We start from the raw sequence: 27,962 nt of genomic DNA on the forward strand, positions 1-27,962 counted from the left end.
CTGGGCTGGCTTCAACCTGCAATCCTCAGATCTCAGCCTCCTGATTAGCTAGGATTACAGCCGTGAGCCTCTGGTGCCTGGTTGGGTTCAATTGTTTTATTATGTCAAAGTCTTTTCGGCCTCTGAAGTGTTAGATTTGCTTTTTCTTTGGTTTGGGAAGTTTGCAAATTACAAACCCATCTTTCTCTCCTTAAGGAATTTTAATTTACGTCAGCTTAATGACTTTAAGTCTATTTAAAGTCCTTTCTTGATCCTCTTCCCAATCATAATCCTCAGCAATCTGGTTTTTTTCCCCTTAAATAGCATGTTTTTGTTTCATTTGCTTTGTGTTTTGTCTGTTGTTGTATTTAGATTCCCCATGATATAAATACTACATGTACTTCACTGGTTTTAAGTTTCTGTTCCTATGACAGCAATGTGACTAACCCATGGAAATGTTTCAGTCAGTATCATTATAAGGTACTAACTTAATGAACAAATGGGCAAACAAATAGTTACATTATATCAAATGTAGCTGATCACCTGTGGTACTTTATCACAAGAATGCTTTTCATACAATTCTACTTCATTATTAATGGCTAGACATAGCCTTAAATTTTAGTAGATTATTATACTCATTTAGATTTAGTTACAACATCAGAGACATATGTCAAAATAAATATGAAACTGTTGCTTTAAAGATATTCTCATTCTTACTTCATTTTCCCTTGAAGGTATTATTCCAAAGGAATAAAAGAGAAAAGAGAAGTGTATGGTGTGAGTTCAGGTCTACTACTGTGTTAAGAAAGGGCCCTGTTACCATGACAACAATGTATGAATTTTAGATGGAAATTTTTTAGTATGTGAGACTGATAAAACTGTTACATCCCTGTTTGCTGTACTATAAAATTGCTGTTTGTCAGTTTAAGAAAATAATCTGAAAAACCCCAAATTAGTTTTTTAAGTATTTCTATGATGCTGTTTTGAAATTGTTTATTATTGCTTAAAATTATAGCCCAAAAAATATACTTTTCACAGATCTGCCAGGCAGAAAAGTAAGCATTTGATTTGACATTAAAAAGTACTTTTCTAATATGTACTAGCTCTTTGCTAAATACTAAACAAAAAGATAAATAGTTTAATATATTGGGAGTTCTTGACAATAGACAACAACCTGCCACTTTATATATTCCTTTTCCTTAAATGCTTTCTAACTCCAGTAGAGAAAAGCTGTTAAGCTTTAAGTGCTCTGTCATATTTGCCGGTTTTTATAGTAGAAGAGAACAGCAGTCAGCAATGATGATGGAAAACGATGGCAGGTAGACTTAAAACACCATAAAGCACAGCTGATTGTGTGTAATGCCTTGAATTGAATCCTTTTTGAATGAAATGATCAGCCATATGTGCCACTCTTATGGACCCTGAAAGAAGAGAAAAAGAAATGTGCCCTAATGCTAACTGTGCATGAAATTGCAGTGTTAGGAGATATTGACCAGATGTTTCAATCTCAACAAATAGCTTGTTATGTGACTGAGTGAAAATATCTTTTGCTGCTTTGATCACATACACCTTGAAGGAAGGGGTAATTTAATAGAGACTGTCATAGTTCATCATTGTCAATAAACTTTGACTTGACCTTTGCCTTATGTTTTTGATGTTGCTGTTGATAAGTGTTGATGTTTACTACCTTCAGGGATTTTTGCTTTTTATAAAGGGTATGCTAGGGACTGGGAAGGTAGCTCAGTGGTACAGTGCTTGCCTTGCATGCATGAGGCTTTGGGTTCAATTCCTCAGCACCACATAAGCAGAAAAGGCCAGAAGTGCCACTGTGGCTCAAGTGGTAGAGTGCTAGCCTTGAGCCCAGGCCCAGAGTTCAGGCCCCATGACTGGCAAAAAAAAAAAAAAAGCATGCTAGAAATGATAAAGGATAAGGATGATTCTGCATTCTTTCCTTGCTCCTTCGTTAGTAGTGGATATGATTCATTATGGAGTTTGTAGAATTTCTGTACACAGATGCATCTGAGTTAGCAGTTTTTCCTTTTAAAAAAATTAGTTTTGCTTTTTTTCTCAAAAGATTTTTTTTTGGGTCTGGTCGTGGGGCCTGAACTCTGGGCCTGGGTGCTGTCCCTCAGCTCTTCAGCTCAAGGCTAGTGCTCTACCACTTGAGCCACAGCGCCACTTCTGGCTTTTTTCTTTTTTTGCTTATGTGGTGCTGAGGAATTTCGAACCCAGGGCCTTATGCATGCAAGGCAAGTGCTCTACCACTGAGCCACCTTCCCAGCCCCTCAAAAGATTTTTTTCTTACTTTACCATTTAGTCACACTTTTAATTTGTGACAATAAGTTTTTATGATTATTTTTTTCTTTCATATAAAGCAGCATATGGGCTGGGAAAGGTGGCTCAGTGTAGAGCGCTTGCCTTGCATGCATGAAGCCCTGGGTTCGATTCCTCAGCACCACATAAGCAAAAAGAAAAAAGCCAGAAGTGGCACTGTGGTTCAAGTGGTAGATCGATAACCTTGAGCTGAAGAGCTTAGGGACAGCGCCCAGGCCCAGAGTTCAGGTCCCACGACCGGACCCAAAAAATAAATAAATAATAAAATAAAGCAGCATATTTTTCTGGTTTTTTTTTTAATTGAAAGTGATTGATTCCTTCGGACATTCCTGATGTAAACAATTAAGGATAGTGATAGTTAAAGAGATTAAGTTACTTGTATAAATCACCTAGTAACTCCTCTCCAGGATACTTCCATAACCTAAGTCTGATAACATTTTCCTTGAGACTTTTATTTGCCTTTTATTCTTCATCTTCATTTCTACAGTAAGACTTAAGAAGGCATCATCTAAAAAAAAAGATATTTTCTGAAATCAGACCTACTTGCTTTGCTGCCAACCTTCTAATCTGCATCTGTAAATAAACCTACATAAGCTGGGTGCTGGTAGCTCACGCCTGTAATCCTAGCTACTTAGGAGGCTGAGATCTGAGGATCGCGGTTCAAAGCCAGCCTGGGCAGGAGAGACCGCGAGACTCCTATCTCCAATAAACCACCAGAAAACCGAAAGTGGCGCTGTAGCTCATGTGGTAGAGCACTGGCCTTGAGCTGAAGAGCTGAGGGACAGAGCCCAGGCCCAGAGTTCAAGCCCCACAACCGACCAAAAAATAAATAAATAAATAAACCTACATAGTAGGACTACTAAAGTGGATGACTAAGGTGAAATGAGATAACATAAAAACACTAATGTGAGGTCCAGCATACAGCAGGTACTCAGTAATATTATTCATTTTTTGTTTGCTTATTTTCCTGTTAGGGATTGAACCAAGCACCTCAGCTTTTTAGGCAAGCACTATACCTCACTGAGCTACATCTACAGCACAGCACATACTAATTTTACTAAAATCATACTGATCTTTGAAACTTGCATTTGATTAATCATAGTATTTTTTAACTGATTGTTTGGTTTATATTTGCTTTCAGCACAATTTTTCTTTTTATCTAAAGAAAGCATCTGAAATATAAGGAGAAAATTTTCTTTTGCTAAATTATAAGATGTGGATGAATAAAAGAGTACTTTAAGTCTCAGTATACTTTTTGCTGCCATCTTTTTATTTGCACTTACTGGAATATATTACCATAAGAATTGAAAGCATCATTTTAGTGGTTTCAGGAACTTGAAAATATATTGAATAATATGGCCTGAAATGTATTTCAATTCTGCTATGTGGTCTGAACTGTACTTAAGTTGTGAAGTCTTTTGCTTTAATAAAGATCTAATTGCTTATTAGGATTATTAAAATAGGTGGCTCACGCCTATAATCCTACCTACTCAGGAGCCTGAGATCTGAGGATCCTGGTTCAAAGCCAACCTGGGCAAGGAAACTCCGTGAGACTATTATTGCCAATTAACCACCAGAAAACTGGAAGTGGCGCTGTGGCTCAAGTGGAAGAGTGCTAGCCTTGAGCTGAAGAGCTCAGGGACAGTGAGTGCCCAGAGTTCAAGCCCCGGGGCTTGAACAAAACAACAAGAACAAAAACCAGATTTAAATGTACAAGAAAAGACAAAAAAACACAAAATAGTACAAAAAAAACCACGAAAAAGCACAAAATAGTAGTAGTATTAACTAAGACAGTAGAGATAGAATCTTCATTCCTCATTTTTAATTTTAATTTTTTATTTTAACTTTTTTAAGACAAAATCTTGCTTGGTATTGATATCCCAAGCTGTTCTTGAACTCATGGTTGTGTTCCTCTGCCTCCCTAGTATTGTTTTGTTTTGTTTTTAATTTATTGACAATCCTGGGGCTTGAACTCAGGGACTAGGCACTGTCCCTGAGCTTTTTGCTCAAGGCTAGCACTCTACCATATAAGCCACAGTGCCACTTCCAGCTTTTTCTGTTTATGGTACTGAGGAATCAAACTTAGCGCTTCATGCATGGTAGGCAAACACTCTACCACTCAGCACATTCCCAGCCCCTAGTGTAGGTTTACAAATGTGAGCTACCAGCTCTGACTGATATCAGATTTAATAAAAACTTGAAGACTGCTTACCGCCAGTCCAGATGTTGTGCTGTTTTGTATTACCTTCAGATACTATAAAAAAAATACATCCTGCGTACTTATTTTTGTTTATCTTAAAAATTAATTCATTGAAAATTTCAGATGTTAGTGGATTTTAATCATTATAAATTAAGCAGTATTTATATAATTACTGAAATTTCTTGGAAAAAATATTCTCTGTGCTACTTTCCTGCCATAGTCATTTCTCTTGAATTTAAAGTATTCTCTATGCCAAATGCCTTATTTTGGCCAAGTATATCCTAACCTTGTCATAGCTATGTGTCAGCTTAGGCACAGTTTCTCATATTTCTCTTAGTCTTTTTTGGCAATTTAGGTCTGAATAGATACTATTCTGCAAAAACTCAGATAGATAGATAGATAGATAGGTAGGTATGTAGGTAGATAGATAGATAGAGATATACATTTACATATGTATGCATGTACATATACATACAAATATATATTCTATACATAGTTTATGTATAATAACTGGTAGCATACTTTTTCTTAATTTTTATATATCCTTAAACTATAAGCTTTTTAAAGTGATAACCTTTGTTTTCCTATTTGTTCATTTGGTAAATACTTTTTAAGTACATAGAGTAAAGTCAGGCATTCTTAGATTTTTAAATACTAGCGCATGTCTGTCGAGAGTCTGAGTGTCATAGATGAACTCAAAGAAACAGATTGTTTAGTTCACTCAGGAAGTTGTTTATGTCTGAACGTTGTTTAAGAGATTTTAGGTAACTGTTAAAGAATGTTTAAAGAAGGGCTGGGAAGGTGGCTCACTGATAGAGTGCTTGCCTCAGCAAAAAAAGCCAAAAGTGGGCACTGTGACTAAAGTAGTAGAGTGCTAGCCTTGAGCTGAAGAGCTGAGGGAGGAGGAGGAGGAGGAAGAAGAAAAGGGGGAGGTAGAGAAGAAGAAGGAGGAGGAAGAAAAGGAGGAGGAGGAGGCGGCAGCAGCGGAAAAGGAAGATTATTTAAAGAAGATAACTGTGGGTTGAAAGAAAACAAAACTGTAGTCCTAGAGATGAATTGGGAAAACGTAGTTCTACATGAAGCTGAGGATGTAGCTCCAGAGAGTACTAAAGCACTTGCCTAGGATGAGCAAGGTCTTGGAGGGAGGAGGAGAATGGGGAGTAGCAGTTAATGGACACAAATTTCTAGCTGATATAATGAAGATGTCTTGGTATTAAGATAATAACAGTGGTTACAGAAGCTTCTGGAAACAAACCAAGTGTCCTTTTTTAAAAAATGTTAGCAATAGTGGGATTTGAATTTAGGGCTTTGGGCAACACTTGCTCACTTGACTCACCCATAGTCCTTTATGTTCTGGTTATTTTTTGAGATAGAGGGTGTCAATTTTTGCCTGGGCCAGCTTGAATTGTGATCTAACTACCTATTGCTGAAGCAGGAATGGCAGGTGCATGCCCTACACCCAGGTTTATCTGCTAAGATGGGTTTTTTCTTGTATCCACACTGGCCTGGAACCTCAATCCTCCTAATATCAGCCTTCTACCTAGCTGACTGGCAGATGCCTACTACTGTTCTCAACTATTGCATGAGATGGGGTACTTGAAAACTGGGTCTCCTAACACTGCGATCTTCCTGATTGTGACGTTAAAGTAGGTAGGATTGTAGGTATGATCCATGGGCCCAGCATACTTTACTTTTTCTTTTTGTCTCCCATACCCTCTCTCTTTCATTTATTTTTAAATGAGTCTCACATTATGGCCGTAAATAGCCTCAAACTACTATGTAGCCCAGACTGGAAAGGAAATCAAAATCTTCCTGTGGCAGCCTTGCAAGTACTGGTATTATAGATATGCACCACCACACCTATCTTGAATTGTACAATTGAAAGTAGTGAATATTCAGCTAAATGAATATATTTTAATAAACCAAGAGAATTATAATTGAGATACAAATAGATAGTTAATCAGCTTAATAAACAAAATAAGGTTCAGTAGATATTTGGATGTTTCTATCAATCAGTTGAAGACACCTCTAAACTGAAAATAGAGGTGAAGGGGTCCAAGCAATTAAAACCATAGAGATAGATTAGATTTTATCCAATGGAAGTGCTACAGAATGAGAAAAATAGGTAATGCTTGGATCCTGGCCTGAGGAACAGGCTAAAAGTTATCAAAAGATATTCTTAGAAGGAAGGAGAGTAACAGATTAAAATGTTTTCTTGTCATATCTCAACATCCTGTTATAATCACCGTCAATACTACTTGATAATCAGCACCGCCTTATCTTAAGTCTTCCCTATAATTTGGAAATTAAGACCCTACTAAGAGTATGTTATCATCACATTGCTAGCATTTATATGTATCTGAGTCTAAAGCTTATATTATTTCCTGGTAAGCCAAAGTTTTGTAGGTTCTATTCTGGGAAAAAGATGTTAATAGGAATTTATGAATAAAGAATAAGAACCATACTTGAAGATTGTATTAGGTTTGTTAGAAATTGGTTTTTATTGCTAGAATGCTTTTTTTTTTTTTTTTTTTTTGGTCAGTCGTGGGGCTTGAACCTCTAGGCATGAGCGTTATCCTTGCGCTCTTCATCTCAAGGCAAGTGCTCTACTGCTTGAGCCACGGCACCACTTCTGGTTTTCTAGTGGTTTATTGGAGATAAGAGTCTCATGGACTTTTCTGCCTGGGCTGGCTTTGAATTGTGATCCGCAGATCTCAGCCTCTTGAGTAGCTAGGATTACAAGTGTGAGCCACCAGCACCAGCTTGGTAGGATGCTTTCTAACAAGGGAAGTAGAACAGTTTTGTCGGGAATAGAACATACCATACCAGTAAACAGTTGTGATTCCCAATACTTCAGAAAATATTGTGTGTTACTGTGTCTCACACAGTAGGACCTGACTATTAGTCCTGTGAACAATGGGATATACAGTTTTTCTGGTCAGTCTACATCCATTTTTATTCCTCCTCATCTTTTGCAGTGTCTTGTTGCTATTTCACAGTTTTGACATTTCATTTCTCTAGTTATGCTTTGAAGCTTCCCTGAAAGTCCTCATTAGTTTTTCTGGTATGAAATTTCCTGTCTGTGGCTTATCTTTGCAACTATTTTAGTGTCTTATGTTATTCCTCATTATTCAATTATGAATTGGATTAAAGTGTATACCATTATCCTAAAAATGACTAGATCTTGGGCATCATTCAGAGTTATATTGTCCTAAATATTGCATTTAGGTGATGAAGAGGAAATTCAATTGGAAGTTGAAGTTAATATTAATAGAAATCTTTCCATAATGTGAAGCTTGATATGTCACTTTTCAGCAGTTATTTAAGATCACATGTACATTTTTTTCTTGCTTGCTTCATACTTTAGTATGGCATCAGCTCTTATCTGATTCATTTGCTTTAAAAACAAAAAATCGCCTTTTTGTGCTGTCTTCTACTTATAGAATGCAGTCTTAACTTGCCTTGGCCTTTTGCATTAGATTTTTCCCTCCTGCATATAATTGCTTTGTCATTATACTCCTAATATTCACTACTTCTCTTTTTCATTATGTTTTTTGTTAATATATACATGGTTTTCCAAACCATGCTGTAGCATATCCACCCAGTCTTCAGAATAAATTTACTTTTCAAATGAAACAGAGTGACATCAGTAAGAAGTAGTACAAAAAATAAAAACAGCAAATTAGAGTTTTGATGACCAGGCTGGTTCCAATGTTTTAGACTAAAGAAGTACTAAATTATTAGGAAATACCTAACTTCATCACAAATTATTTAATAAATAGATTTTTTTTGTCCTGTGAACATCATGATTAAAATCATAAAGGAGGAAAGGGGGCATATGTTATACTGTGTGCCTCCATTTTCTAGTTTGTAACCATTTAAAAAATTATTTCTGTCTTTCAAAAAGCCAGTTAGTGATATCACATCTCTCAAAGCCTTTTCTTTTCCTCCTCCTTGTTCTCCTGCTCTTCCTCCTCTTCCTCCTTTTTTTTTTTAACTGTTTTTTTAGGTCCGGTCATGGGGCCTGAACTCTGGGCCTGGGCACTGTCCCTCAGCTCTTCAGCTCAAGGCTAGCACTCTACCACTTGAGTCACAGCGCCACTTCTGACTTTTTTCTTTTTGCTTATGTGGTGCTGAGGAATTGAACCCAGGGCCTCATGCATGCATGGCAAGTGCTCTACCACTGAGCCACCTTCCCAGCCCTTTTCTAAACTTTTGTTGTTGTTGTTGGTCAGGGGGCTTGATCTCTAGACCTGGGCGCTGTCCCTGAGCTCTTCTGTTCAAGGCTAGCACTCTACCCCTTGAGCCACAGTGCCACTTCCAGCTTTTTCTGGTTATGTGGTGCTGAGGAATTGAACCCAGGGCCTCATGCATGCTAGGTAAGCACTCTATCACTGAGCAACCTTCTAGCCCTTTTCTGGGTATTTTCTAATCATATTTTGCCTTTACTATTCTGATTTAAGTTGATTAACCTAATTCAAATATTTATTTCAACTTATCAACTAAGTGGTTTTCCTGTTTGTAATTAACTTTAGTTATATATAATGAGAATCTTTTTCATTCACTATGATCAACTGAACTGAAGTAAATGTCTTGTTAGACTGTTTTTTCTTTTATTTTTTTATTGTCGGTTGTGGGGCTTGAACTCTGGACCTGGGCACTGGCTGTCAGCTCTTCAGCTCAAGGCTAGCACTCTACCACTTGAGCCACAACGCCACTTCCAATTTTCTGGTGGTTTATTGGAAAGAAGAGTCTCATGGACTTACTGCCCAACCTGGCTTTGAACTGCAATCCTCAGATCTCAGTCTCCTGAGTAGCTAGGATTACAGGTGTGAGCCACCGGCGCCTGGCTGTTTTTAATTTGAAAACATCTTTAAAAAATAAATTATAGGTTTTGTTGACCACAACTTATATCTGAAGAAATTGGAGACTTAATAGTGTTAGTTTTTTTCATAAAGACCTACCTCCAACTTTGAGCTATTCTCTTTTCCCTTTTTCTATTATCACCTCAGAAATCCTACTGAGATCTTGATTAAAACTGCATTGAGTCTGTGGATAAATTTGAGCCCATAAATTAGTACAAGTACTATTTGTTAAGAAAAATTAAAAAAATATAGCATTCTTGTACTCATTTCCTTACTTATGTAACTGTAACTCATCTGTATACCAAGTTTACAATAAAATTAAGATAGATAGATAGATAGATTTATATTTATCGCCAGGCATAGTGGTGCTACATATCTATAATCCCAGAATTTGGAAGCTGTAGCTGAAGTGAACTCAAGGCCAGCCTGGGGTATGTAGTCAATTCTAGACTAGTGTGGGAAGGAGGGAAGATTGGTGAAAGAAACATTTAAATATTAACTTTCTAATCTTTGAACATAGTATTCCTTTCATTTACATAGATAGGCATATTTTCTCAGCAGGATTTTGAAATATTCTCGCATATATTTAATTAAATTTTCTTTTTAATATTAGGGCATTTCTTATTATTTCATATGCCCCTAAGCATGCACCTATTGTAGCCAGACAAAATTTTAAGAGCAACTCTTAACTCACATCCCTGAAATTTTTTTCCACCATTTCTGTTCTCCAGGCTCTCTTGGAGCACTTATATCTGTTCCTTAATGCCAGTGAGAATTCCAGGTTCTATATGGCTCCTTCCTCCCTACACCATTTTCTGGAAATTGCCTCCTGACACAGAGCCTGCAGGATGTCAGGGCTCACCTTTTTTCCTTCATAGCAGAGATCACAGGCTGGCCATGCCTGAAAACTCTGGTTGTCTCCTTTGGATTTTGTTTTCTAGTGGTTTATAGCAGATGGGTAGGTAAGTCTGTACCATGATTAACAACAAAGTCAGTCTAGAAGTGAAAGCAGTTTTAAGAAAAGCTAGTTTTAAGAAAAGTTAGTCAGGTTATTGTAACATAATTGAAGTTATCTAGAGAATCTGAAAACGTAGTGGTGTTGACCAATTAAAATTACATTTTAATATTTTTGTTGGTGGTGGTGTTCTTGGGGCTTCAACTGAGGGCACTGGTGCTGTGTCTGAGCTCAAAATGCTGTTTTTGCCCAAAGCTAGTGTTTTACTGCTTTGAGCCACAGCACCATGTCCAGTTTTCTGGTGGTTAATTGGAGCACCAGACTTTCATGCTGATGCTGGCTTTGAACCTCTGTGATCCTCAGATCTCTGTCTCCTGAGCAGCTAATATTATAGATGTGACCCACCAGGCTGGACTCACATTTTTATCTTTTTATCCTTTAGTGGTTATACATTAAATGCTTATTGAATGCCAAATGGTAGAAAAAGAGTTTGGTTGAATGGCAGTAATCATTGTGTTTGAGATAAGGTTGAAGATTTACAACTTACAAATCTTAGAAATCTTAACTAATTTCTATATCTTTGGAATTCGAAATCATCTTTACTCATCTAGATTAAGTGTTTTGAAGTATTTTATGTCTCTAATAGAAATTAATTTTTTTGCTTATTGAACTTAGACTTTAGATTGACTTTTCAATGGAAATGATCAAAAGTGAGGTCCATACCGTGTCGATGTCCTCATGGAAAAATAGCCAAAATTTTTGAGCTTATTGTAATTGAGACATTTCAATTCATTTAAATCCTTCACTGTAGACTAACTGTAGAATTATATTATTATGATTTCACTTTGGCAGAACAGATTAATGGTATATTATATTGTTTAAATAATCAAATCATAGTATGAGTCGTTTGGTCTTGTTTTGATTTTTACTGCAGTAATATTCTCCCTTACCTGTAAAGGCTATATTCTAAAACTCAGTAGATGTTTGAAATTATTTTTTTAATGGTTATACAAGAAGTTTATCCATTTGTTTATAGTGCATATTGATCAGAATCATGCCTTCTATCGTTTTCTCCCCATTTACTCCTTCCTTCACCAGTCACTGAAACACTATATGTACTTTTTCTGACAGATACATATACATATTTATATATGTGTATATAATATTTAATTTATAAATTCAATACAGCAAGTGATGGGCAATATTAACTAATAGTAAAACTGAATAGCTATAAACAATTGCCAGTATCACTCTCTTGCCCTCAAAATTACTATGACCTGGATACAAACACTGATATGCCAAAATGGACAATTTGATAACCAAGTTGACTATTAAATGACTAATTGCCATTTAAGTGTACAGTATGGATATCATAGAGAAAGGAATAATTCATATATTTTTGGGGATGAGTGGGAAAGAGCCAGGCCGAGGGGTAAAACCATGTATGATCTCTTTAAAACTTACAAATGGGTCTGGCGCTGGTGGCTCACGCCTATAATCCTAGCTACTCAGGAGGCCAAGATCTGAGGATCACGGTTCAAAGCCAGCCAGGTAGGAAAGTCTGTGAGACTTATCTCCAGTAAACCACTAGAAAACCAGAAGTGGTGCTATGGCTCAAGCAGTAGAGCACTCCCCTTGAGATGAAGAGCACAGGGACAGCACCCAAGCCCAGAGTTCAAGCCCCATGCCCGACAAAATCAAAACAAAAAAAGAAGGATAAAAAAAACCTTACAAATGGACATAGTGGAATAGTCCCATAATCCTATAACATTGGAAGCTGTAGTGGGAGGATTGGGAGTTCCAGGCCAGCTTGGACCACTTTGTGAAACACTATTCCCCAAAAATGATTTAAAAATAGCAAAACTTACACGTTGTTTTTTCTGGAATAACTATTTTAGGTATTTAAGAATGCACATGGTATGATGTTTATTCACATTGTTGTGCAACAGCAGATCTGTAGAACATTTTCATTTGGAAATTCTGTTCCCTAGATACATTATCTACTAGTTGTTGACAGTCACCTTTCTTTTTTCTGTTTACAAAGTGTGTCCTTTCACTACTGACCTTGTTTTACTTACTGTAATGTTGTTAAAGTTCATTCCTGTTGTTACAAGGGGCAGGATTCTTTTTTTCTAAAGCTGCATAATATTCCATTGTATGTATCACATTTTTTTATTTTTATATTTTTAATTGTGAAAATACCATACAGAGGGGTTACAATTACATGGGCAAGGTACTGAGTACATTTCTTATCAAGCATTGTTGCCTCCTTCTTTGTTTTCCCTTCCCATCCCTTCCCATCTCCCCCTCCTCCCACCCCCATCACATTTTCTTTACTATTCGTCTGTTTCTGGCTGGGAAGGTGGCTCAGTGGTAGGGCGCTTGCTTGCATGCCTGAGGCCCAGGGTTCGATTCCTCATCCTCAGCACCACATAAGCAAAAAGAAAAAAGCCGGAAGTGGCTCTGTGGCTCAAGTGATAGAGTACTAGCCTTGAGCTGAAGAGCTGAGGGATAGCGCCCAGGCCCCAGAGTTCAGGCCCCACGATGGGACAATAAAAGAAAACCAGTAGCAAACTATTGGTCTGTTTCTATTAGTTATTCTGAGAAATATTGCAATAAACGTGGCTTTTTTTTTAGATCTTTCTTTGAATTCCTTTGGCTATACATCCCTTAAGTAGAATAGTGTGATCATATATTAATTTTGTTTTTGATGTTTTAAGAATTTTCATGGGGCCAGGAAGGTGGCTCAGTGGTGGAGTGCTTGCCTCACATGCTTGAGGCCCTGCGTTCAATTCCTCAGCACCACATAAGCAGAAAAAAACCAGAAGTGATGCTGTGGCTCAAGTGGTAGAGCACTAACCTTGAGCTGAAGAGCTGAGGGACAGCACCCAGTCCCAGAGTTCAAGCCCCACGACCGGAAAAAAAAAAGAAAAAAGTTTTCATAATGTTTTATATAGTTGCTACAGCACATAACAACTAATAACCCTACCACTCCTAATTTTGTATTCTGTCAGAGTGGCCATCATTATCAGTGTGTAATTGTGGATTTTAATTTTCACTTTCATTTTTCACATGCTAATGATGTTAAACAGTTTTTCAGGTATATATCGGCCATTTGTAGATCATCTTTTGGAGAACTATATGTTCAAATCCTTTGTTCACTTTTGAATCAGATTATTTGTTTATTGTTTCTTACAGATTCTTAACCTCTCATTATATGTTTACTTTCAATTGGAAATATGGATAGACTTTGAGGTTGTATGCAACATTTTGCCATTATACATTAGCATCTTAACGAATACTTAAGCTTGTATTATTTTATATACGTGATGTGTGTCTTTAAGGTAGATGTCTAGAAGTGTGGCCACTGATCATCAGACAATTACAGTATCTTCATCCTACAGCTTTCTCTGGCTTTTTTATTCTTTCCTAACCTCATGTAGACAAATAATTATTTTACACTCCAAATATTTGAATGTAGACTTCATAAAAAAATCTTTTTATTGACTTTGTATGAAGAATATTTTGCAATTATATTTAAAACAGAAATAGATGGTTCTTAGAATCACTAATAAAACATGAGAGCCATTGGACATTTGAACTAATTATGATAGTTCAAATCAGTGAAAAATGTGCATCTTAAATTCATTATTATAGCAGAAAAATTAAATGAAATTCGTACTAATGAAGGGATCAGGTATATGTAATCAGTGGGTTTCTTATGCTTTCTTTTTAATTTATTCTGTTTTTAAACTTCCATATTTTAACTTTTATTTATGTGAATTAATTTGTGTTTTACAGTAATAACTTCCAATTAATACTAGTACTTAGCTGAACTTATTTTAGCATAACTTATGTACGTTTATATTTAAATTTATATATATAAAGTCTTTCAAGGTGTACAATAATTGAGACAACCACAGGTAATTTGTCTTACTATGTACTTACTGTTCTTTGCGATACTCAGCCTTAATTATCTCAATGAATCTTCAAGACCCTTATGAAATGTTTTTATGATATATCCCCTCTTTGCAAATGAGAAAAGTGAGGCCTAAAAACTTTTAGTGACCTAGTTCATAAGGAGGCAAGATTTGAACCCAGTCGATCTTCAATATAGAGTCTATGCTTTTAATGAAATTGCTGTAATTCCTTCTATTGGCACTCCCTCTTATTTTCCTGTTTCTATCCAACATTGGATATAGGAACTTATCCTTTCCATTCTTAACCACTTTATTTGATTTCTCTTCTTTGAAGTCATATTTTAAGATTTTGTATGGCTAACATCAACTTGATTATCCTAAGTGATAGTACGGAATTGAAATTCCATTAACAGTTTCTGAAAAGCATCCCTGTCATGCCATTATTCATGGCAGAATACTGAACTATGTGTCCCATTTTTCTGACCCATTAAATTATTTATGTTCCTGTTTTTCAGTGGATGATTCAGCAGCCACACAAAGCAGCAACCTTTTTTGGATGCATTGGAATAGATAAATTTGGGGAGATCCTGAAGAGTAAAGCTGCTGAAGCCCATGTGGATGCTCATTACTATGAGCAGAATGAGCAGCCGACAGGAACTTGTGCTGCCTGTATCACTGGTGACAACAGGTAAGTGTAAACCAGGAAAGCACTATACTAATTGGCTGATGAAATCTGAATTCCAAATCAGAATTTGGAATTTAAGCTTCATATTTAACGTATCAACCTGCTTCATGAAGCGTAACGGAATGAAAGTTTGAGATTATTCACTCTAGTTTTTACCTTTTATAATTATGCTTAAGAAATAAAAATTCAGGCCTTAGTAGTAGAGTGCTTGCCAAGCACTGTGTTCAATTTCTCAGTACCACATAAACAGAAAAAGCCAGAAATGGTTCTGCGGCTCCAGTGGTAAAGTGCTAGCCTTGAGCAAAAAGAAACTCAGGAACAGTGCCAAGTCCCAAGGGTTCAAAGCTCAGGACCAGAAAAGAAAGAAAGAAGGAAGGAAGGAAAGGAAAGAAAGATTGATTCTTAGAGGTGGGCTTTTGAGATCTAATCTCAAAGCATGAATGAATTAACCAAGAATTATAAAAGTCTTTAAGTTGTTCACAATAGCAGAGTGAAATCACACTACAGTGAAACTGAGTCACCAAGGTTATTCTATAGTTTATGAATATATGCTGCTGTTCTCAGGAACAAGTGAAATGAAAAGATGCTTAGGAAAAGAGACAGGGGGAAAACAATGGAAAGAAGTAATAGGCCTCTAGGTTATTAAACCTCACATTTTCCACATCAAAACAATAAACCAGCACCCTCAGCTAGTAGATAGCATCCCACTGTGGGTTTTTTTTTTTTGTCCAGTTGTGGGGCCTGAGACCTGGGCACTGTCCCTTAGCTCTTCAGCTCAAGGCTAGCTCTCTACCACTAGAGCTACGCCACTTCCAGCTTTTTCTGCTTATGTGGTGCTGAGGGATCAAACCCAGGGCCTCATGCATGCAAGGCAAGCGCTCTACCACTGAGCCACCTTCCCAGTGGTTTTTCGCAGACATAACAGGGCTCAACTATCTCATATGTTCAATTGCTATTTTAATGAGTAGATATGATAGTATTAGTTCTCCAAATGTCAAAACCTTAATAGATATAACAATTTTGTGGTTATGGTGTTCAGATTGCATGAAATGGCCGAAACTGGGAAGAAACAACAGTATCCAACTCATCCAAATTCTGGAACATAACAGAATTGGAAAAGTGGTTTCGTTATTGCAGTTTAGAAGCTGATAACAGAAGTGCTTGCTTTTATTTAGCAGCTACTTTTGTCAAATTTATTTATTTATTTATTGCTGATCCTAAGGCTTGAACTCTAGGCCTAGATGGTATCCCTGATTCTGGCTTTTTCTGTGATTTAATTGGAGATAAGAGTTTCACAGACTTTCTTCCCCGGGCTGCCTTTGAACTGCAGTCCTCAGGATCTCTTCTTCCTAAGTAGCTAGGGTTATAAGTGTAAGCCACCAGTCAAAATATGTCAAAATATTTGGGGGGAGGGGGTCCTGGGGCTTAAACTCTGGGCCTGGGCACTGTCCCTAAGCTCTTCAGCTCAAGGGGAGCACTCTACCACTAGAGCCATAGCACCACTTCTGGGTTTTCTGGTGGTTAATTAGAGATAAGTCTCATGAGGGAGGGGGGGGCGGGGAGGATGGGGGGGCAGGGGAGGATGGGAAGGGGAAACAAAGGAGGAAACTACAATGCTTGATGGGAAATGTACTCATTATCTTGCCCATGTAATTGTAACCCCTCTGTACAGTATTTTCACAATAAAAGAAATAAAATTTAAAAAAAAAGTCTCACGGACTTTCTTGCTTGGGGTGGCTTTGAACCGTGATTCTCATATCTCAGCCTCCTGAGTAGCTAGGATTACAGGCATTAGCCACTGGTGCCCGGCAATAATTTCTTTATTTTTATTTTTTTGGTGGTTGTGGGATTTGAACTCTGGGCCTTGGTGCTGTCTAGGTACTCTTCAGCTCAGTTCTCTACCACTTGAGCCACAGTGCCACTTCCTCAAAATATTCTTAAAGTCAAGATTACCAGAATACTTTTGTTTTTTGTTTTTTTTTGGGTCCGGTCGTGGGGCCTGAACTCTGGGCCTGGGCGCTGTCCCTCAGCTCTTCAGCTCAAGGCTAGCGCTCTACCACTTGAGCCACAGCGCCACTTCCAGCTTTTTTTTTTTCTGCTTATGTGGTGCTGAGGAATCGCACCCAGGGCCTCATGCATATAAGGCAAGCACTCTACCACTGAGCCACCTTCCCAGCCCCTACCAGAATACTTTTGTAAATTAAATCTCATTCACCAATAAAAAAAGAATTAGTTTTAACTAAGTTTATAATGCAGTTTTTAATTAGTTTATAAGTTTATAATATATTTTTGCATATGCATATAATGATGCATGTTTCTCCTTCAGTTAATTGAGCATACACATAGGTATTGTGAAACACTAAATTGTCATATGGATGAGTGAAAATATGTTTTAGAAGAAAAATTTTTTTTCTTTCTCTTAAAGAAAGTAAGTGAAAATTACCAAAGTTTCATGTGATAGTTCTTTTGGTAACATATATTGCTACTATTTAATTTTTAAAGTAAAATAATTTTATTAGTAAATAAGTTCATTAATAGAATAATAATAAAATATTTTTATTAATTCCATATGTAAATGAGGAAAAAACTAATTCCTTTATTTTACTAATTTTAATTGTTGGGTTATAATGACGCTATCTTGGTGGCATTTATAGCAAGAGTTTTAATGCCACATACTGCTTAGCTTTTCTAGCTATAAAACTGGCTCCAGCCTACAGAGTTTTCTCCTCTAGAATCTAATTCTAATTGATTCCAGTTCTTAAAATGTAATAGTTTGCAAATTTATTCCTCATAGTAAATATGGTCTACATTTATATGTGTTTTATGAAATCAATCCCATACTTGGCTTTTAAAGCATTAATCTTAAATAGTCATTTATGGTCTGTTGATCTTATTTTTATGAAACTATTTTTCTGACATAAAAATTTAGTTTTGGTTACATACTATTTTCTTTTGCAGAATGATTTAGTAGCTTTATTTTTTAATTCCATTTTGAACTATGAATTTAATGAAAAAGTAGGTCTTAGGAAACTTAGATGCCAGTTTCTTAATTAACTTGTTGGTGTTTAGAAGGTTTATCTTGTGTCATTTTGTCTCAGGAACAAGTATAGAAATCTCTGAAAGTTTTCAGAACAAAATTGATTTTATTTGTATTTATTCAAAAATCTGTCAGCTTTGGAGATTTAAGAAATAACTATAATTACAAAAATAATTAACTGTACAGAAATATCTGACTGAATTAACTATGACATAAGTAAAATCTTTACTTTTTTTTGGCTGGTTTAGGTCGCTTATAGCTAATCTTGCTGCTGCCAATTGTTACAAAAAGGAAAAACATCTTGACCTGGAAAAAAACTGGATGTTGGTAGAAAAAGCAAGAGTTTACTATATAGCTGTAAGTATTTATTTTATTTTCTTGTTGAGGCCATATTTATATGAAGTAACATGATTGTTGGCTGATAAACATTTTAAAACAATTGCCTTTATCAGAACCACCAGTTGTTTACCTATCTCAAAACATAGGTTAGTTAGTTCACTATTACAAGTACCAAACAGAAATAGAATCTTTGTCTTTTTTTTTTTTTTTGGTCATGGGGTTTGAATTCTTGGCCTGGGCACTGTCCCGTAGCTCTTCATCTCAAAGCAAATAAAGTGCTCTACCACTTGAGCCACGGCGCCACTTCCGGTTTTCTGGTGGTTTATGGAAGATTAGAGTCTTAAGAACTTTACTGCCAAGGCTGGCTTTGACTGTGATCCTCAGATCTCAGCCTCCTGAGCAGCTAAGATTACAGGCATGAGCCACTGGCACTGGCTAATCTTTGTCTTTAGTGCATAATTTGTGCTGCTTACCATCAAGTCTACCCTTTTTCATACATTACATAGAGAGATACTTGTCTAACATGCACAGAATCTTGAACTATTAAATCAGTTTCCTAATATTTTTTGAGGTAATTTTAGAAACTTCCATTTTATACTTTTAGGTAACTTATTAATAATGTGAGAATTGTGTAGTAAAATATTAGGAATATAATCACTACAACAGTTTGAGCTCATTTGCCTAAAAAAATCTTAATTGCTATTTATCCCATAGTAATGAATCATGACACCTTTTAATTTAATATTTCAAAAGCATTGGTCATGAAAATTTTTTTTAATTTAGGCATAAGGGCAGCATGTAATTTGAATTCTAAAGTTTTCTGACATGAAAATAATTGTTGGGGCTGGGAATGTGGCTCAGTGGTAGAGTGCTTGCCTTGCATGCATGAGGCCCTGGGTTCGATTCCTCAGTACCACATAAGCAGAAAAGGCCGGAAGTGGTGCTGTGGCTCAAGTGGTAGAGTGCTAGCCTTGAACTGAAGAGCTGAGGGACAGTACCCAGAGTTCAGGCCCCATGACCGAAAAAAAAAATGGTTTAAAAATTTATTTCAGGGCTGGGAAGGTGGCTCAGTGGTAGAGCACTTGCCTTGCATGCATGAGGCCCTGGGTTTGATTCCTCAGCACCACATAAGCAAAAAAAAAAAAAAAAGCCGAAAGTGGTGCTGTGGCTCAAATGGTAGAGTGATAGCCTTGAGCTGAAGAGCTGAGGGACAGCGCCCAGGCCCAGAGTTCAGGCCCCACGACCGGGCCAAAAAAACAAAAACAAAAATTTATTTCAAAAATAGAACTATGCCAAATATTATCCTAAACTAATCACCCCATGATCACTCACATATCAGTAGATTCTATCAAAAACTAAAAACATTGCATATAATATATAGTTTTGGTATAACAGCTGCTGCCATTCCTCTATCTGAGTTGTGTGAAACAGCTGGTAAGACATGTAGTAATTATCCAGTATTAATGTGTTTATTGAAAACAATGTCTCCTATAACATGTCTACATGCACTGCTGTAGACTTTAAATATTATTCTTGATTCTGCTGTGTCACAGATTCTACCCCTTCATAACTGTCCAATAAATGCTTACATTGAAAAGATTATGTAATGAAAAGTCATGCTCCCTCTGTCAATAGCTGAAATTTTTTCTTCAAGAATTGAAGATTTGTTCCCCCTTTCTTACTTGTATTTTATATTTTTTCTTAAAATAGTTTAATTTAGTTACAGTCTGGTAATATGCTTTTATAGTGATTCTTCACGTTGTTACTTAGTTTGCTTATCTTCTTTTGTGCTCAGACTGGCCTTAAACTGTGTAGTTGTGGCTGGTATTAAATAGATGATCCTGTTGCTTCAGCCTCCTGACTATCACTATTCTGCATTGGAGTGTGATATTTCAAGTGAAATATATGTAGTATTTTAAACCATCGTAGTTTGAAATGTCAGATTTTTGAATAAACACATGGTTGAACATTGGCAAGATTTATACTATATAGTTTAAATTAACTATGATAGATAATGACCATACATTTGGATTCAAAACTATTTTTAATTTGACAATACAGTTCTCTGTATTTCAGTAGATAGTAGTTGAATCCTGAATTACATGCCAACTTGCAAACAACTTACAATGATTTAATAAGGGTACAATGTAAAAATTATACAGTATAATTCATCTCTGTGTAAATGGAAGTTTTATAGAAGAATAGACCCAACTTGTAAACAAATATATACTACAACATATCTAGCTAAATTTGATGAATGGAATTTTTATTTTAACTATTCCTGCCAAAGTGCAATTTTTTTTTTTTTTTTTTGTCGGTCGTGGGGCTTGAACTCTGGTCCTGGGCGCTGTCCCTCAGCTCTTCAGCTCAAGGCGAGTGCTCTACCACTTGAGCTATAGCGCCACTTCCGGTTTTCTGGATAGGAGTCTCATGGTCTCTCCTGCCCGGGCTGGCTTTGAACCTTGATCCTCAGATCTCAGCCTCCTGAGTAGCTAGGATTACAGGCGTGAGCCATCAGCGCCCGGCCAAAGTGCAAATTTGTATGAATCATAAATGATCAACTCTGGTTAAATTCAAAAGAAAAATGGAATTTTTTTTTGGAATTGTGTGGTATGTTTGGCCAAAAGAAATATTCAAATGGATTCCAGTTGATGTCTCTGATAGTAGTTGTTAGCTTTCATCTGTTTCAGTGCTTCTATAAAAAGAATCATCTCTTACATTGCCAGGCAAATCTGTATTTTGCTCAGAGCCTGACTTGTTCTTGGAAGAAAAGACTCATTTTGGATGTCTAAGGTGTTTTCTATTTTTGGTGACCATTCAACAAATATTTAAAGTTTAGAATTAAATTTTTGACCATTTATTAGCATGAAATGTTTATCCCTCGGAGTATACTTTACCCTGAGATCCAATGTGTCTTGAAATAATATATACGGATCCCTTTTGATTATTGATAACATGGAATCTTTATTCCTCCTTTTCAATTCTAACTTATTTATGTCTTCAAAGTGCATTTATTATACACACCATATATTTGGATCATATAGTTGGCCTACCATGATAATGCCTACCTTTTAATTTGAATATTTATACACTCATATTTAATGTATCAGTCAAACTGGTAAGATTAAGTGCATCCTCTTTGTATTTATTTTGTTTATTATTTAATCCTTTGTTTGTTTATCTCTGTCTCTGTCTGTCTGTTTGTCTGTCTGTATGTCTGTCTCTCTCTCTCTTTCTCCCTTCCAATTTCTGTCTCTCCTCTCCTTTTCTCCCTGTGGGCTCATAATGTCCTTTTTTGTGTGTGCCAATATTGAGGCTTGAGAACTCAATTTTTTCATGGCAGAGGCTCTACCACTTGAGCCACCTCTCCAGTTCAGAATCGTGTGTGTGTGTGTGTGTGTGTGTGTGTGTGTGTGTGTACCAGTACTGGGGCTTGAACTCAAGGCCTGGGCATTGTTTCTTAGTGTGTGTGTGTGTGTGTGTGTGTGTGTGTGTGTGTGTGTGTGTGTGTGTGTACCAGTACTGGGGCTTGAACTCAAGGCCTGGGCACTGTTTCTTAGTGTGTGTGTGTGTGTGTGTGTGTACCAGTACTGGGGCTTGAACTCAAGGCCTGGGCACTGTTTCTTAGCTTTTTCACTCATGTATGCAAGGCAAGCACTCTACCACTGAGCCACCTTCCCAGCCCCAAAGTCCAGGTTTTTTTGTTGTTTGGCTCTTTTTGTTTATTTGCTGGTTAATTGGTGTTAGAGTCTCATGAACTTTTCTGCCTAGGCTGACTTTAAAGTTCAATCCTCAGGTCTCAGCCTCATAAATGGTTTGGGGTTGTCGGCAGGCGTTACCAGCACCCAGCTTTCACTACCACTTTTCTGTTAATTTCTTTCCAGTTAATCCAGTAATATCTCTTTTGTTGACAATCTCTTTTTTGTTTTTATTTTAGACATTGTAGTGCATGTCTTTATTCATCACGGTTGATCTTCAAATGATTCTGTGACTTCAAATTAAGTAACCTAGTAATGGTTTGATTCTATTTCAGTCCTAGTAGGTCTTATAAAATGTAACTTTACGATTTAAAAAAATTTTCATTTAGGAAGTGGCACTGTGGCTCAAGTGCTAGAGCACTCGCCTTGAGCTGAAGAGCTGAGGGACAGCGCCCAGGCCCAGAGTTCAAGCCCAGGACCAAAAAAAAAATTTTTTTTTTCATTTGTCAAATGACACACAACACATACTTGTGTTTATTTATTTGTTTATTCAATTATTTTTTGGTCAGTTGTGGGGCTTGAACTCAGGGCCTGAGCACATCTCTGAGCTGTTTTGCTCAAGGCTTATGCTCTACATCTTTGAGCCACCGCTTCACTTCCAGTTTTCTGGTAATTAATTGAAATTAAGAATCTCACACTTTCCTACCAGGGCTGCCTTCCCGCCATGATCCTTAGATCTCAGCCTCGTGGGTACATAGTATTACAGTGGTGAGCCACCAGTACCTGGCCTTTACTTTTTTTTAAATGTACATTTTTTGGGGAGGAGGTGGTTCCGATCGTGGGGCCTGAACTCTGGGCCTGGGCACTGTCCCTCAGCTCTTCAGCTCAAGGTTAGCGCTCTACCACTTGAGCTACAGCGCCACTTCCTGCTTTTTTCTTTTTGCTTATGTGGTGCTGAGGAATCGAACCCAGGGCCTCGTGCATGCAAGGCAAGCACTCTACCACTGAGCCACCTTCCCAGCCCCCTGAATGTACATATTTTATAGATGCTGTAACACGTCATTTTGTTTAAATTGTTACATATCTTTATAAATGACTTATATAATATGAAAAAGCATACTTTTCATTAAAAATACCTAAATAATGGCAACAAAACGTATATATTTTTATGTAGAATTGTGGTTTCCTTTTAGTTAGAGTAAGTTTTCCATCTAGTATCTTTTTTCCTTCTGTCTAAAAGGCAATCATCAAAACCAGGCGCCAGTGGCTCACACCTGTAATCCTAGCTACTCAGGACCCTGAGAGCTGAGGATCACAGTTCAAAGCCAGACCAGGCAGGAAAGTCTATGAGACTCTTATCTCCAACAAACCATTAGAAAACTGGAAGTTTCATTGTGGCTCAAGTGGTACTGTTGGCCTTGAGCTGAAGAGCACAGGGTCAGCACCCAATCCCAGAATTCAAGCCCTATGTCCAACCAAAATAAAAGGCAATCATCATTTCTTGTTTTGGGATCTATTGAGGATAAATTCTTCACTATTTGTGTGTCTATAAACGTCTTTATTTCCCTTTAGTTTGTTAATAGTTTTAATTTTATTGTCTAGGTGATGTATAGAAGGGTTACAATGACATGTGAAAGATAGTGGGTACATTTCTTGTCAAAACTTGTTAACCCCTTCCCTCATTTTTCTCTCACTTCCCTGCCCCCCAAGTTGTACATTTTATTTTAAACATACTGTCTTGTGCGTATCCCCTTACTTTTTGAAAGACATTTTTTTAAGTATGTAGTTTAGGTTTGGCTTTCTTTTCCTTTTATTAGGAAAGATGTTGCTCACTGTCTTCTTGCTTCTTTTGTCCTTTTTTAAGGGGGGAAGGGGTTGGTGTGGGGCCTGAACTCTGGGCCTGGGCACTGTTTCTGAGCTTCTTTTGCTCAAGGCTAGCACTCTACCACTTGAGCCACAGTGCCATTTCTGGCCTTTTCTGCTTATGTAGTACTGAGGAATCAAACCCAGAGCCTCATGCATGCAAGGCAAGTACTCTACCACTGAGCTGCTTTCCCAGCTCTCTTTTATCCTTTTTAAATTTTTCTTGCTTTATTTTTGAATTAGCATACATTAGTAATACGAAGGATCTTCATTTCCATTCCTCCCCTCCCTCTTCTCTTTTTTTTCAAGCAGTGTTTTGTGGGTAGATTTCATTATACTGTATATGTGGTGTGTTTGTGTGTGTGTGTGTGTGTGTGTGTGTGTGTAGCCCTTTGATCTTACTTATCCTTTTCTACTCTTCCTAATGATCACCTTTACAGAGTCCTCCTTTTATATTCATATCTTATTATTATTGCTATTCTTACTATCATCATCATTGTCATTGTTATTATAGGTCTGTATCCCATAAATGAGGAAGTACATGTGATATTTGACTTTATTTATTTATTTATTTAGTCAGTCAGTCAGTCATGGGGCCTGAACTCTGGAGCCAGGGCACTGTCCCTCAGATCTTCAGCTCAAGGATAGCACTCTACCACTTGATCCACAGTGCCCCTTTGGCCTTTTCTGCTAATGTGGTGCTAAGGAATTGAACCCAGGGCCTCAGGAAGCACTCTACCACTGAGCTACCTTCCCAGCCCAGATATTTGACTTTTTAAGTTTGGATTATCAGCATGATGGTCTCCAGTTTTATTCATTTTCTTTCAAATGACATAATTTGATGGCGTTGATAAGAATCCTTACTCTTTTCCCTCTGTATTGTGTTTGTTTGTTTGGCTGGTCATGGGGCCTGAACTCTGGGCCTGGGCACTGTCCCTCAGCTCTTCAGCTCAAGGCTAGTGCTCTACCACTTGAGCCACAGCGCCACTTCCAGCTTTTTCTGCTTATGTTGTGCTGAGGAATTGAACCCATGGCCTCATGCATACAAGGCAAGCATTTTACCACTGAGCCACCTTCCCAGCCCCTCCCTCTGTATTTAATTCTCTGCTACACCTCCCTGGACCATGTTGGTGTTTTTGTCTTTTTTTAAATTTTCTTACAAGATTTTGTTAGTATATGCCTTAGTATATTTTTCTCTATATTTCTTTTCCTCTGGATTTGTTTAACTTCTTAGAGCTGTGGGATTTTAATTCTAATTATGTTTGGAGTGTTCTCAGTTATTCCTTGAATTTATTTTCTGATGCCTAAAGGCACCTGAACTGAAGCAAAATTGATTGGAGAAACACTTGATGTTTGTTTTTTCTAATAGAGGCTGTATATTTCTGTCTTTCTGTATGCCTAAAAAAAAAATGTGTTGAATTGTCTTTATGTCATGCTGAATACTTTTTTTTTTTTTTGTCTTGGAGCTTGGACTCAGGCATGGTGCTGTCCCTGAGCTTTTTTGCTCAAGGCTAGAGCTCTACTCCTTTGAGCCACTGCACCACTTCTGGTTTTCTGATAGTCAATGGGAGATAAGAGTCTCACAGACTTTCCTACCCCTGCTGTCTCTGAACTGTGATCCTCAGATCTCAGCCTTCTGAATAGCTAGGATTACTGGCGTGAGCTACCGGCCACCAGTGCTGAATATTTTTCTATTGTTACAAATCTTGAGATTTATTCTGGGATGAATTTGTGTGTAACAAGTATGGAGGATTTATGATTTGTTATATGGGTCACTATAGTACTGACCAACCAACAATGATTCTCAACCAGCAATGATTTTTGTCCCTTCTGGAAATTTGGGTTTTGCATTGTGAGACTGATAGATGGATTGATTGAAACAGGACCAAGGATGTTGCAAAGCATCTTACAAATGCATGGCACAGCATCCCACAACAAACAATTTTCTATTTAAGAAAAGGAGTAGAGACAACATTAAGCAACCTTTGTCTATAGCTGGGAATATAGCTTCATAAGATTTTTGTTTAGAGATCTATATATTATTCCTAATGGCTTATTTTTATGGGAGGAAAGATTCCAAGTTGCAAAAACACTATAAAGAAAGAATCAGCTTGTAAGTTTAGGCTTGTAGAGAGAGTTTATATTTAAATTGTTATTGTAAAAGTGATGTACAGTTACATGTCATGTACATTTCTTTTTGAACCCTCTTCCCTTATTTTCTCCCAGTTTTTCCCTCCCACCCCTTCTCCTCTATATGTTATATAGTTCATTTTCAACAGTGTCTAGTGAGTATCAGTGCTGCATTTGTTTATACTTCTCCCACTCTTTCTCTGTTCTTCTTTGTCCTCTCCAAAACAGATAAACTTATAAAAAGACAGAGGTATAGAAATCAAAAACAGCAACAAAGGTGAAAATTTTTTTTAAAGAAGAAACAAAATTTCTTGGAGTTCATTTCAATAAACATCATTTTATATGATCATATGCACAAAACTATTGAGCCTTTGTGATCCTCTCCTAAGAACATCCTTCTTTGGTAATATTATATGAATGTCTAGATTCCTGTTTTAAACTTTAGAGAGAGCTTAGCACTGTGAAATGTACCTATTCTAGTTATTTGGAAGACTGAGATTAGGAAAATCAAGGTTTTAGGTCACTCATGTCAAAATGTTTACAAGATTCCATCTTAACAGTCATTTGTCATCTCAGCTATAGCAGGAAGTATAAGTAGGGGGATGGCATTCAGGCCAGCCTGAACAAAAAGTAAGACCTTATCTCCGGTGTTACCAGAGCAAAACATTCTGGAGATATGGTCAAGAGATAGAGTGCCTACCTAGCAAATGGGAGACCCTCACTTAAAACCCTGTGAAAATAATGCCAATAATAATAAGTAATAATAAATTAAAACTGCCAATAATAATAAGTGAAAGTATAATAAATCCTACCTTGTCAATAATTTTTTGAGAATATAAAGTTAGTAAATGAATTTTCCTTTGGAACAAATGCATATTTCCTTTTGTCTGCTTTTCTATTACAATGGAAAATGTAGATTATTTTCCCTCTGTACATTTATTTTATAACTATTTTGTGGAATTTTATCCATATTACGGGTAGATTTTTGTGAGGTTAGGGCTGGATTGTTATACCTGTAGAGAAACATAATTGTGAGAAATATACAACTGTTGAGTGGAAGAATGAGTCTATACTTGAAAAAAGAGTTTTGCATGTAAACAAATAGTAATCATAACATGTTTTCATTTTTATAGCTTTTGCTTTTAGTCTTCATAAATTTTCTACTAAAATTCATAATTATTTCATGAGTATTAATTTATATTGTTGGACCATTTATTGAGGATAGAGCAGTGTAACACATTCATGTAATCCCAGATACTCAAGAGGATTTGGTAGGACGATCACAATCTGATATTAGCCTGGACAAACAGACTTATTGGAAGACCCCTAGTCTTGCAAGTGCAAGGCCCTAAATCAAGCTTCAGTATGTCAAGGGAAGTAGGGAAGAGAGAGAATATTTATTTACATTGGATTTTAATTAAGTTTTTAGAGTGGATTGGAGAATTCATTATTGAACACAAGACTTTAAATAGGGAAGATGAGCACTCTAAATAACTTTGTAAGTGATTTGGAAGCAATCACAATAAGGTGATATGATAAAACATTTTAAAACATTTTTAAAAATCATGTTTGAAATTTTGTGCCAGCAATGTGGTCTCTCAATATTAAAGAACAAAATTGAATGAATATATAATGAAATATGTAATTGTTATCTTAGGATTTACTTATCTTTTGATAGTATTTTCTACAACATAGATTTACTCTAAACCATGATTGTAAATTGAAAAACATCAAAATCAAGAATTTGTCCTCTAATATTCTTTCTTTCATGAAAAGATTTGAGAAAGATTCTAGTGAAAGTGAATGGAGGGGCTGGGAAGGTGGCTCAGTGGTAGAGTGCATGCCTTGCATGCCAGAGATCCTGGGTTCGATTCCTCAGCACCACATAAGCAAAAAGAAAAAAGCCGGAAGTGGCGCTGTGGCTCAAGTGGTAGAGCGCTAGCCTTGAGCTGAAGAG

At 36.8% G+C, this 27,962-nt stretch overlaps 1 protein-coding gene across 1 annotated transcript in view; it reads left to right on the forward strand.

The window, feature by feature from the left end:
* The window catches only part of Adk (adenosine kinase), a 169,927-nt gene extending 143,653 nt beyond the window's left edge, over positions 1–26,274 (forward strand). The window contains exons 7-9 of the mRNA XM_013025600.1: positions 14,769–14,941; positions 18,224–18,332; positions 26,234–26,274. Coding sequence (XP_012881054.1) covers positions 14,769–14,941; positions 18,224–18,332; positions 26,234–26,245 — 294 coding nt within the window. The 3' untranslated portion in view covers positions 26,246–26,274. The remainder of the gene's footprint in view (positions 1–14,768; positions 14,942–18,223; positions 18,333–26,233) is intronic.
* Positions 26,275–27,962: the final 1,688 nt, after the last annotated feature.

The sequence above is a fragment of the Dipodomys ordii genome, unplaced genomic scaffold, assembly GCF_000151885.1.
Source record: "Dipodomys ordii isolate 6190 unplaced genomic scaffold, Dord_2.0 Scaffold86, whole genome shotgun sequence".
NCBI classification, from domain to species: Eukaryota; Metazoa; Chordata; class Mammalia; order Rodentia; family Heteromyidae; genus Dipodomys; species Dipodomys ordii.